Source organism: Falco peregrinus, chromosome 6 (assembly GCF_023634155.1).
Source record: "Falco peregrinus isolate bFalPer1 chromosome 6, bFalPer1.pri, whole genome shotgun sequence".
Lineage (NCBI taxonomy): Eukaryota > Metazoa > Chordata > Aves > Falconiformes > Falconidae > Falco > Falco peregrinus.
In genome coordinates this window covers 82,985,426-82,999,384 of record NC_073726.1, presented here as the reverse complement: position 1 = coordinate 82,999,384, position 13,959 = coordinate 82,985,426, and the positions used below count along the sequence as shown (strand labels likewise).

The 13,959-nt window shown below is 38.6% G+C and overlaps 1 protein-coding gene across 2 annotated transcripts in view; it reads right to left on the bottom strand.

Annotated features, from left to right (window-relative positions):
* The window catches only part of ANO2 (anoctamin 2), a 192,198-nt gene that overhangs the window by 91,148 nt on the left and 87,091 nt on the right, over positions 1 to 13,959 (bottom strand). For both annotated transcript variants that reach the window (XM_027782912.2, XM_055809275.1), the window contains one exon: positions 7,058 to 7,141. In XM_027782912.2, the coding sequence (XP_027638713.2) occupies positions 7,058 to 7,141 (84 nt within the window). The remainder of the gene's footprint in view (positions 1 to 7,057; positions 7,142 to 13,959) is intronic.

The following is a 13,959-nucleotide window of genomic DNA, read 5'->3' as shown; positions in this document are numbered from 1 at the left end:
TATTCCTTTAAAAAAGATAAGGAGTGATTTTGTTTACCTGTAACTTTGCAAAAGTGGAATGGAAGCTGGAGGAGCAGGCTGATGTTATTGCAAGGCTGATTTCTGTCACCTCTGGAAGGATGCTGAGATCAGGGAAGGGCCCTGACAACCACAGAAAGAACAGTTTTGTATCCATCTTCACAAAAAGGACAAAAGGATAATCAAGGCGTCAGCCCCACTTTGGTCTCTTGGAAACGCATTTCTGAGCACATGAAGTAGGTGACTGCCAACAGTCATTAGGGATTTACCAAAGGTGAATAATGCCACAGAATCTGATGGCTTTCTGTGAGAAAATAACTAGACTTGTGGAAGAGAGGAGATTTGTCAGTGCCATTTGCCTTGACTTCAGCAAAATACAAGTTCAAAGGACTGGTTCAGAGGGTATTATCTAATGAGTGATACTCTACCTGGAGATGTGTAACAGCTGGAGTACTGCTGGGGTCTATGCTAGGACCACCCTTTTTAATGCCTTTAAGGAAGGATCTGGAGGAGGAGAGCTCATCAGGTTTGCAGATGACATCAGACTGGGGAGAGATCAGTTAATATGCTCAAGTACACGGCTGCCAATCAGAGGTGCCTAGACAGGCTGAAGGAACATGTCTATACAAACCTCATCAACTTCAACAAGGAGACATGTGAAGACTTGTCTTTGAAACGGAAAACTCCTCGCAGTAGTACAGACTACAGAAAAGGCCCTTTGGTGTCTGCACAGACAGCAAGCCGAACATAAGCCAGGAGTGTGCCCTGGTACCAAAGGCCAACAGCACCCTGGGCTGTATTAACCAGTGCTTAACCAGTGGATCCAGGGAAATTATTACCATTGCTTCTCAGCACTCATTGGCCTGCCTCTGAGACACTGTGCCCAGCTGAGGGCCCTCCAGTAGAAAAAATAAATCACTCAACTCATGGGAGTCCAGCACAGGGCCCTGGAGCACTTGTGCAGTGAAGAGAGGCTGAGGAACAAGGCTTGCTTAGCTTGATTAAGGAGGTCATCAAGAAGACAGAGCCAGGCTGTTCACAGTGGTGCATGCTGTGAGGATGAGAGACAACTGGCATAAGTTGAAACAAGAGATGTTCAGGCTGGAGGTGATGAGAAGCTTTTACACCACGAGGAAAGTCAGGCAGTGTCCAGAAAGGTTTTACCATTTCCATCCTTGGAGGTTTTTAAGACCTGACTGGAAAATACCGTGAGCAACATGGTTTGGTATCATAGCTGACAGTCTTTTGGGTGGGAGTTTGGACTAGAGAAAATCCTGAGGAGCTTTCCAACTTGAATTATTCTATGGTAGTGTATTTCTAAGCATTTTCTCTCTTCATATCAAGAGTATTGGAAGACCTACCTCCTCCTGAAGGCTGACTGGAATAGAATGCTAAATATTGGAGCACAGAACCGTGGCTAAACATTGGGTTCATTTATTTGATACAAATGAGAAAATCCCACCTATTTTCAGAGACGGGGAGCAAGTGGGACACTTTTAGCTGCATTTTTTACACAACTCAAAGGTAACCGAACTCCAAGACAACAGTAGAGATGCAGTTTGAAAACACATCGTACACCATATAGTGAAAGAACCCATACATCTAAATAAGAACACACTGAAAGACCAAGTCAACATATCTTTTTGATACAAATACTGCTTGTGAATACTCTGGTATAAAAACTGTACAACCCAGAACTCAAATATTAAAATAATCAGAATTATAACATTTACCCTTCAAATGTGACTTGATCCAATTAGCCAAACAAATATTGGTACAAAGAGAATGAGATTTCTCTCTAAGATTGTAATCATAAGTGTCCTCATTCTTCTTCACTCATTCCCCATATTTTCATTTTCAAGTTAGTGATACAAGAAATAAGTTGAAAAGAAAAAAAAATATCATTTATTATGTATTCCTTTTACTATCCCATATGCTTGGAAAATTATTCATTAAAGTAAAACAACGAAAGAGGCTGGAAAGACATGGGCCAATTTAAGACAGTGGATCAAAAGTGATGCTTTTATCACATTAATAATAAGGTCCAATAAATGCTAAAAAAATATTTTATCAGCATTAGTTCTTTAGGAACTCTGGGTTTACTCACAGTTCTACAGTTCTGATTAATCAAATTTTGACCAACTATCTTGGTTTCTTCTACAGACTTACAGCTAATATATAAAAAAGGTGTATTTTTTCTTTAGTTAATTTTATCAAAGACTTGCTTAATAAAGAGGTGGACTCTAACACCTACAGTGTTTCTTAGGCCCCGTGGGAAATTTGCTTATGCAAAACTGGGTAAGGAACCAACTAGTAGCAAGAATTACTATTTCAAAATGTTGAAATTTTTTAAAATATACAGTATTCATCAGCAATGTACAATTCTACTTTATATTTGCCTGTATCATCCTTTCATCAGAGACCTTCCTCTTCAAACCAGCTTGCTTTAATTTGGTTTTTAACCAAAACAATGCTTTGCAAATAAATATTTCTTTTGTTTCAATTACCAGCTGAATTAACAATTTAAATAACTTATTCTGCCACTTTCATATTTAAAATGAATTAAAGGCAAGATAGAATGCCAGATTCTATTATTCCCAGGGTTTGCTCCAAGGAAGGACATGAGCCAGGAGACAAGCTCTTTTTTTCTATAAAGAAAATTTTCCTTGAGAAATATGTAGAATGAGTTACTCTGTTTCCTGCCAAATAGGAAAGATAAGAATATATATGATGTTGCATCATGTTTGACAGATCAGCTGGACATTTAATGAAAGGGAGTCAGGGCCTGATCCATCTCTCCCAGAAATGACTGGAAGGCTTTCTTTCCATCAACTCCAGTGAGAGTTGGATCTAACCCCATCTGCATGTTTTTGGGCACAAGACCAATTTTCATTTCCTGATCTGTGCGTATTTCTATTGAGAACATTACTATTACACAGAGGGAGGAACAACTTATCAGAAGATTACAAATATCCAACACCCTTTTTAGCTAACATTCTGCAGATACAGTAACTTTACCCTGTTGGTTAAATATTTCTATCCACATCTTCAATATTGTATTAATAAGATTATTAATATTAAATAAGAACAACAAAAATTATGGATTGTTTTATTACAAAAATTGCATCTGTCATATTTGCATGAATGTATTATCAGACACATGCATTCAGGCAGACATACATAAGCCTTCATGCCTGCTGCAAAGACAGAGCCTTTTCACATGAATCAAGAATCTGTATATTGTGCAAGCCTTTAGTTGTGTGACTGCAAAGATTCAGATAGTGCTGCTGATCATAAGCCAGTTCACTGCAGGTTTCCAGGATGAGTCCCTTAGATTTTTTTAAAAATTTAAAAAAAATCCCTTGTCATTTTTTTAAATTAATGTCATAATTCATAAAGACTGTTTGTTTATGCATTTACTACTTAACCTGAGGCATTTCCTGTAAATGTTTCAACTCCTTTATCTTTAAATTAATTCTCTTCCGAAATAGTAGAACCTTCAGGTGTTATTGTATGACTAACTTCACACCAATCTTTTTTGAAGTTCTCTGAGCCCTCTTAGTTCCTTTCCCATTTTCAAAATAACCAATAAAATATTTATTAAAACAGCCTGAACCACGCAGGGTGGTGTAGGCTGAAATTTTGTTCTTTGCTGATTACAGTAGCGCAACTACCATAAGTAGTATTTGCATGAAGGCATATTCTATAACAGAAACCCCACTGGACAAGAAATACATTAGATCTGTAATACTTTCTATTGCCATATTCTATAACAGAAACCCCATTGGGCAAGAAATACATTAGATCTGTAATACTTTCTATTGCCAGTCTCATCAAGATGATTTGGAATTTGTTGCCTGGGTAAAGTGACTCATATGTTTACTGGCCCTGACAGGTGTTGGGCATCTTCCATACTCATTAAAGTTAATGACTTCAACAGTAGACAGGGAAAAGTGCATGTTGAAGTAGGTTTCCTCTTAACGGGTATTCCCAAGTTATCATTTAAAGGAGTATGTAAGCAGTGTTGATTTTCTTCTGCAATCACAAAACCAGCCCATAACTAAACCCCTATCCGTTCGTTGCAAAAATAAGCCAATTAGCTTCACAGGGACTCCTTGTTGAAATAAGGCAAGGAAAAAACCAGCACTGTACACAAAGCTTTTCACATAAAAGCTCAGTTTCTTGCCATAAAACTAGTCACATCCTCACCGGAACAGAGGAATTAACATACTGGAAAGGAGCCAGTAATTTTATAGAAATATATGCCTTTACGTAAGCTCTAAATCAGTATTCTCACAATAGCCACAGCTCTGGCATCATTTCTATCCCAACAAGCCACAGCTGCTGAACTGGAGACTTTAGACTTCATTTTAGGTAAGTAATGAAAAGTTTTAGGCAGCGGTGCCAGAGCCTGTCCTTTGATATCTGCACAACACACTACAGTTGTTGACCAGCTACACACAAAAGATATGCCTTTAAATTACACTAGTTAGCTAAAAATATTCAGGCAAGAACTTCACAGAGACTTACGCCATGACATTAGACTGTCAACCAAGGTATGATGAGACTGAGACCTCACAGGCATCTGTGTATTCATACAAAACCAAGAAATTAAGAGGACTGAATCTTTAACTACAGAGAGACCTCTACTTTGATGCCTGTCCAGACACTAGATCTGCACTATTAAAACAACAAAGTCCTGTACCTTGGCTTCCACCCAACAAGACAGAAGTACTGAGCCAGAGACCTCACAGAAACCTGTGCCTTAATATTAACCTGCCATGCAAAAGCTCCTGAGCTAATAGTCTTGCAATGAGTGTAACATAAAGCCATCTGAAGGAGGAAAAAGAAAACATTAAAACCTCTAAAAAATAGGCAGATGAACTATTGCAGTCTTAAATACTCTTCACTTTTAATGTCTAACTTTCAGGATCTTCCAAAGCAAAATGTAATACATTTCCACAGCTACGTTGAAGAGAACAGTTCATTTAAAGAACTGGCCTTTTTCCTCTTCAGTAGGTCTCACAGAAACGTTTCTTGCCCTTATAATATCATAAGACATTGAGGTACAAACCACTGAGCAACACATCTTCCAAACCCAGACAAATGTGCTGTTTGCTGGAAAGAATTTGAGGTAGATCAAAAAAGTGATTGCAACATATTTAGTAAGCAAAACGTTGACTGATGGAAAACTGCTTTGAAGTTTGGAATATATTTCAGTAATTTGGGGAGACGTGGTAGTTAGTAAGTTGCAGGATGAATGCATTCATTAGAATTTTACCTTAATCAATCCAAATGAAAAATTCTGACATATGAATAGCTGTTTGCTCCCTATCAGTAACTGTTTGATGGCAAATATCACAGTACTTTAATTTTTAATGAAGTTTAGAAAAGAGATTGAGATGACTCTGAGATTCCAGAAAATACTTCAATGACATAATGAACTAAAATATATATTTTTTTAAATTGGTTCAGAATTAAATATTACTAAAAATCAGGAGGTTTGGAGTTCAAAATGCCTACATCAATTTCTAGAATAGGATTTTGTCTCCTTTAAGGACATTGGAGAAAATCTGCATACAGATGCTGCAAAAATTTGCCGTAAATATTTTCTTTCAGAGTGCTATTTTTCCATCCATATTGGCACAAAAAGTAACTGGAGAAAAAGTATTCCAGGAAAGCCTTTCCCTTCCTGATGTCTGAAAGGAGACCTTCCCGTTTTTGTAGTGCTGGATCTTTACATTGTTATTAGTTTCCACCTACACTCTTAACACTTTCATTGCTTTCTTTTACCTTAAATTAATTTCTGTTTCAATGCTGTGATTTCTGTGTCTCATTTAAGCAAGATAATTATCTAACTCTGCCTCATGACTACAAAAGTCAAATATTCTACAGCACCAATTGCTGACTTGTTTCCAGATTTCACTTACTTTAAGTCAGAACAAGCTGAACAGCAGCAGCTGCTTTATCCATCCTTTACAGTCTTTGATCCTCACTTGAAAGGCCTGTTTAACGTGTAAGGGAAGACCTCTCCATACTGCTGTGTGAGACCCCCTGCTCATATTGGGCAAGATCCAAAGCCTATTAAAGTAACTGAGAATCTTCCCGTTGTCTTCTGTGGAGTTTGGTTGGGCTCAACAGGTGAAATGCAGCCTCACCGAGAGCGAAAGATTCACTGGAAACGGTTCACAATCTTGACAGTGATCAGCAGAACAAAAGGGATAATTAAGTTCTTTAATAAGCTGCAGAGCTAAATTTGTTGGACTAAACCTGAAATATGGAGTATTCTCCACTTCATATACTCAATGATTAAACAAATTAAACTCTTTCCTTTTACCTGGAAACTGGGCATGGTTTTGGAACGCTTTGGCTTTGCTTGCGCATGTGGCATGCAGGGAATAAGCAACAGTTAACCAAGCCTAATGGATCAGGTCTACAGGGACTTATGAGTGCTTAGGAAATAGACCTCAATCAATTTTACAAGAGGAGACTGAGAAAAAAATGTTTACTCTTAGGTTTGAAATAGCCATAGAAAGCCTAAACACACGTCAATGTAAAAATGATATACCAATTATTATTTTTCCATTTATACTGGAAATGCTATCAAAACTTCACAACTGTAACTGTGACATGATTAAAGATGCCAATGGTACCTATGCAAATGAAACCACTATAGTAAAAGCTCTTTTCTTTATTGTACACAAAGTTCTGAAATTCTAGGTCATTGCTATAAGAATTCCTGTGGTGATTATTGTCCTAATCATTCATCACTCTACAGATTAGATCCTGAACCACCCGTCAACCATATTCCTATGCTAATTGCTTTACTTTGCAGAGCTAACAAAGTAATGACCTCAAAGCCGCTCAATGGCACTGCAGGACTGCATAACACCAGACCTCTAGCAAGCAACTTACAAGACTGATTAAAAGCACCAAAAAGTACCTTTTGCAAACTATCCATCAGAGACAGACAGAAAGATAATCACAATATGACAAAACACAAATCCAATGTAAGTGAAAAGACTAAGTTGCATCTTACTGTATTTGAATTTTCTGTGGTGATGGTTTTATTTTTCAGCTTTTTCTGCAGCAGTTTGGTTTCATACTCTGGTCTGGCATGCTCCTGAAAAAGAAGAAAAAACAAACAAACAAAAAACCAAAAAACATTAAGTGTGTGATTATCATTAAGAGCAAAGAAAAAAAAAAAAGTAATTTCTGTCACTTATGCATGATCCAGATCATAAAAATGATTCAGCACCAAAGCACCTTTCAGACTAGGGTGATCGCTGCCTAGATGTATGGGATGCAGGGGAGGAGCATTTAGGGCTAGAATCTTAGGGGAGGAACCAAAGGTGGGGAAGGGAGGGATCTAGGTCACTTGGAATCTAGGTCACTTGGAGAGAAACAACTGTGGAGAAATAGAGGAATAAGGGGATAATAAGGGCTGGTCCCATGTAAATAGTTAGCTGGTCTGTATGGGGGTCTGACCACCAGCACCTGGAGCAAGTGCAGGTGTGCCACTTGCGTCACGTACTTGTGAGTATGTGAGCACTAGTGGAGATCAAGCTGAAGTAGCTGGCAAGTAGATGAAGTGCCTGGGACCCAGGGAGGTGTGAGTCTCTAAGGGTAAGACCATGTTGGAACTGGCTATCAGAGGGACCAGGGGAGTCCCAGCCAACTGCCAGAGACCACAGGGTCTGTAGGTCTCTAGGAGTGTGACCCAGTGCAGTGTGTGTGTGTGCATGCATCTTCAAGGCCAAAAGCAGGGTGCTTCAGCTGCCAGGGAGGCCCCAGCCAGCTCTGGGTGAGTAGTATGTACGCGTGAGTGAGCAAATGGAGAGGGGCTGTAGTGTTGCAGGCTTGTATCTCTCTGGGTGCCAGCAACTGAGAGACTGGGGGCCAGGGGCAGCTACTGGGCAGACCAAGTGAGCCCAACTGCTGGGAGGACCCACGCTGTACATATGTGCATATGTCCATCCAGCTCAGCCAGGGAGAGGAGCAGGATAAGTGCTGCCGGTGTTTGTGTGCCTGCTGCATGTCTGTCTGTGTGATCTGTGTGGCTGGCCATGTATATACACACATATGTGGGGTCTGTGTGTGCTCTGTGCACCTGTGACTACCAGGAATACATGCTTAGCCTCACTTCAGGTTGGACCTAGGGTCATGGAGCTGTGGCTGTCACCTCTCGTGGGCTATTGGATCTAGCCTAGTTTCCCCTATCAATAACCTTTTAATGTTTCCTTGCAAATTGTATTTTTCTTTTCCAAATTAGAGAATAAATTAAGCATGGTGGCACAAACTTACCAGGATTTTAAAGAAAGCAGCTCATGAAAAAGACAAATGCCACATATCTCACCATTTCCACCATGTTCTGAATTCATTCAGACCCTGGAATTTGGATTTGATGCCTCCCACAAAAAGGTTATTCCTAAAGCATTGGTCATACCATCCATCCTTATGACAATTAGAACATATGCCGATCAGCCCGGTCACAAAATTGACTTTCTAACACTTTTTAATGAATCTGATAGCCACAAACAGAGTAAAAACCATTTCTAAAAAAATTATTTAATCCTAATGGCTAACAGAACAGGGGTTGCATGGAACTTCTGCAGTCTTCCTTGGAGGGCACGTGCTGTTCATCTTCTGTTATCTGTAACATTTTCACTACATCAGACAACATCCTGAGCATCCTCTGTTGCACACCAGTACATAAACACAGTGAGCCTTCCAATGTATTGTTTATTCTGATCATGAGATTTTCTTCATGCATTCATTTAAATATCATTTAAATAACTGCCTTTAAATTAATATTTCCTTATCTTTTTTAACTCTGTGAATAAGTCATATGTGTGTCTGCCCTAATGGTAGTCCCACGAATGATACGTGCATTCTGCTGCTCCCAGGGAGTCTGGTACTAACATGGGAAGCTTGAGGGAACTTTTTTACTCTAAAGCTCAAGTATGACTATGTCGCTGAAACTCTACCGCTACAATGCTATACCAAACAATTGAACCCTCCAGCATGACAACCTGTTTTACAGTTGTAATTTCATGTACTATTAAAATTAATAAAGCATGTTCTAAGGGTGCAAATATGACACTTTCTGCATCACAGAGTTCTTTTACATTACTTATGCCTCACATAAAAATCAGTGCCACAATAAGTTCAGAAATCACTGCAGCACTTCATGCCACAAGGGTCGTTGTTGTTATTACTTACAATGTGCTATGAGTGTATGTGGAACTCCAAGAAATGATGAGGCAGGGATAATCTCTGTCATTACTGAAGTTGATTAGCAGCAAAAATGGTGGTGAACAGGATGGGAAAAGCGAAGACAAAGATACAGCTAAGTATTGAAAGATGTCGTGGTCAATGCATGTGTCTTGAAGTTTTGTAAGTTTTCAATAGCTTGTTGATTTGCATTAATTTGTATCATGCTTCCTTAGGTAAGGTTCAGAGGTCAGATGGACGAAACATCTTTAGACTTAAATGAAGAAAGGATGAGGGCATCAGGCATGGAAGGCTACATGAGAGGAGACAGCTTGATGAAAGTGGGGAAATGAGATAAATGAAGCTGTAAGAAACTGAGGAGATGTAATCACACCATAGGAGCACCTGCAGAGCTGAATTGGCTTACTTCCTTTTTTTCTTATTTTCTGCTAAGCAAAGCATCCTGGGACACCAGGGGCAGCTGCCAGAGGTCAAAGCAGCTTTTGAAAATTGGCTTGAAAGGAAACAGTGAGAAAATAAAATGCCAAGCAAAACATTGTACTGTAACAATTTTTTGCTATTAAGAATTTTGCTTTGAGTGCATATTCTGTTCAAATTTGGTCAAGTTATGTTTAGTTTTCCTAGTAAGACATTTCAATGTCCTTTTAACTGTCTTTCATACACCTATATCTGGATTGAAAAATTAGTTGATCTGTCCTTGCTGAATCTGCCAAGTCATCTTACCATTGACTGAGCAGACCACGGTGCCTCCTGGAAGGTGTGTATCTATATATTCTTTTCTATGAGTACATTGCATGAAACATTTCTTTACAGTACAGATTTAGAGATATTTGATCCTGATCATGTCTACATGGATGTGAAGGAACAATTCCACTCTGCTGTAAAAAGAGTGTGATTCAGAATCAATTCTTTGTCTGAAAATGGGAAGAGTTCTACACTTAGGACAATAAGCTAGAAATAGTTGTGATGACTTGAAGGCAGCCAAATGTCCATGTAGGGATAAATATGAATCCCATGATGCTGGAAGTTTGCCAGTACAGCTGCCAGACACTTATTGAAAACCATGTGAGCCAAGGTACTTTGAGGCCAAATGAGTGCTCAGAGTAGAAAACGATAATTCCCATCCCGAAAACAAAAGAGTCAAATCATGAAATTTTTACTCAGACAAAACTCATATTGACGTCAGTGGGAATTTTCCTTGAGAATGATCTCCAGGATTTGCCTCAAACATACAACATGTGTATCCACTATACATTGCAAATTAAGGCTGTATAGGTAATGATCCAATTTGATAAGAATATATAACATGAACCTATCTCTCCTAATTTCTCTTTGATTTAGGAAGAAAGTGGTAATGGAATTTTACAAGGCATTAATGACAAACACTTCTAGATTGCTAAGAAAAAAATAGAAACTTAGAAATTATCCCAGATTAATAGACCAAAGGAGTTATCAGCAAAATATCAGACAACCTACTGCTTCATTTTTACACTTTTAAGAGAGTCACAGAAACACTGTGAATTCATTGAACAGCCTTATCCTAATATGCTGAACACGAGCAGAGCAGCAAAGCTGTACGCACTGGTAGGAAGGAAGGTTTCCACAAATGAGAAGTGGAATGGCCCAGGTGCTGCCCCAAATCGAGATGGAATCTTGGAATGAACAGAACAGAGAGTACAGCTGTTCTCTGCTGCAGGGGGGTTAATTATTACAAATCAAGGACTAAACCCCTTGGTTTCTTGTGATGATGACACAGTGGGGAGGGAAAGAAAGAAGTCTAAAGAACAGACATTCACACCAATAATCTCTTTAGACTGTCCCAGTAATCCCATGCTCATCCAAGAAAGAGTACTTTCATATCTCAGCATGTATGAAGGGATCACTCATAGATGTTCACGATCTTTTTAGTCCAGATCACTTGCATAATAAATGCAATTTACATAAAATTAAAACAAAAACTTGAATAAGTCATCTAACATTATTACAGGTTTAGGAGTATTAAAAGACAAAAACTACTGTACGAGTACATATGAACTCAACTATCAAAGGTGTTCTAAACCAACAGAAAACTGAAGTAGTTAAAACAAGAGAACCCATAAGGTCTATTATGGAAATATATTTGCCAGATAGATAGACCTTTATTTACTCCTTTTGAGCAAGAAATGTAGTAATGCTTTGGAAGATTACCTGCATAACTAAACTTTGAAATATAGCCTCAGATTTTTAAGCACCCTTAAGCTAGGACCAAACAACCAAATGCTGCCATTGCAATGTCAAGATACCATATTTTGTGAGGTGGCATCATTTATTCTTGTTGATTATTCAATTCAAATCCAACCCATTTAAATATTCCTACATTGGTAAGTGGAATTGTGCAAAGCCATATGTCCCTTGAAGCATGGTATTGAAAATGTTGCTTAAAACTATTTTTTCTACTGCATGATAAGCCGTTGCTGAAACAAATGAACTGACAGACACAAAGAAGAAATCCAGCTGTAAAGCTGGATACCAGCCCATTAAAATGGGGCATCACCCAGCTTGTCAGGGGTGATACTTCCAGCTTACCTTATTGCTCTAACTTTGATAAAATATTAGCTTGACTCTAGAAAATTCAAAATGTCTGTGCACGGCACAGTTATATTTTTTTTAGTTGTCTTATGGCAGTATCAAGTACTTACAGTCATGAACTAGGACCTTCATTTTAGCCACATTATAAGCATAGAACCACTTCTACATAACATGTACTTAAAGGATGGATTTTTGCCCCCTTGGGCATCTTTGTCATCTTTGGTTTTGTCTGTTAATGTGTAGCAGTGGGAACACTTGGCTGTGGAGGCACTCTTTAGGGGAGCACGATTATGGAAATTTTTCTCTGTCAATATTTAAGATTGAGTATACTTTAAATGGATTACAAATTTGTAGCTCTCACAAAAAGAAATACAATAAACACTGCAAAATCCTTTAAATTTGATCTAAAATAGCTGTTTCACAAATCATAACATTATGGTCTCAAGATAAAAGACCTTACAAATTAACAAGGTTAGAATTCAACAGTTTCCTCCAACTAAAATAAAGTATTTTTCTTCTAAGATGAAAATGGCTGGGCCATTGAACTTGTCATTGGTCCAAGCCAACATTGCATATCATGCACCACAGTAATCCCAAGAAACTCAGAAGTTTAAAACAGACAATCACTGATGCATGAGAAAGGCAGATGTATTGTAGATTCATCCTGTTACAGCTGGTCAGAGGTCATAGATTTTAGATCTATGATTGAGTGGGCAAGTAGCTGTCAAAGTTGAAGGCTAAATCAAACTTATAACATAGTACTTATATCAATCCTATGGATAGAACTACTGCAAATATCATTAATTTCCTTCTTTAGCAGAGATAAGTGAATATAAGGTAAGAACGTTTCTAGCAGGCCAGACCTCAAAGTCTCTATCAGTCTCCTCCATTTTAATAAGGATGCCTCATAAATCGACATTTTTCTGCCACACATGCAACTCTTTTCCAGATAATATTAGATAGGATTTTTGTTTATGAAATAATATTTTCTCAGCACTGGCTATTTATGATATTTCTGGGTTTTCATTTCCCTGGAGTTTACTTCTTTTCAGCCTCTGTGCATGCGGAGCCCATGGCTCACAGGCAGCCTGCCTTCCTAGGTTAAAGCAATGGGACTCTATACAACATTCTAAGGTATACTTCCTAAAACATCTTAAAGCACATATATCAGAGACAAGCTACCAAAAGCTATATAATATCCAGAATTATCTGGTTCCAGAAGGCATATGTTCTGACCAACCACTGTCTTTCCAAAGCTTTGTGAACTTTTCAGGTTGAATGATGATCCAGATTAGAGCATTGACTCATCTCTAATGTGCAGAAATACAGATACTTAAGCTAATCCCAGCTAAAAGATCTCTTTGACAATAAATAATTGTTCAGTCTTTATTAATTTGTTTCAGCCATACCAGTGCCTCTTTTAATTGTTTCCTATAAATGTACTAATGACTGGATTTACAGCCAGGGTTACTTGTAGCAAACACGAATGCTGAATTTGTATCAAAAGCTTTTATAATTGAGACTTGAGTTTAATGGCTTGAGTTTCATAGCAGCATAAGCCGATCTAACACTGGATTCCCATGCTCTCAGATTCAATTGCACCTTGCACTAGCCACACGTATCCATTTCTGTCCTTGCACCGATACCAGTCCATACACAGCTGCACGGTATGACCAGGATAAAAATTCCTGCCCCTCGTACCCCTGGCTACCCTCCAGCTGCATCAACAGCCTGAACAGTTCACCACTCAGCTGTATGATTGCCAGCATTCATGTAAGGGAAGAACAAGATGACATGGCTGGGATAGAAGCACCAAAACAGTGTGGAGTTAGATTGGCTTAAGCTGCTATGCAGTGGCAACCTATGAAGTAGCATGCTACGGATGAGCTGATTTAATGACTCAACACTGCTAAAAGGGTCTTCCTAACCCACACATTCTTCTCTTCCCCCACCCAATGCCCTGATTGTGTTATGTGAAAACTTATCTGATTAATTGGTCCCCTCCATCACAAACACTCTGCACTTCATTTCTGGAATTACTTCTCCACAGGTTTAATCAGTAGGTTCAGGTGATGGACAAGATGCTAGAATTAGTAGTATAAAAGTAAGGAAGGGAACTGTACATAGTGGTATCAGTGA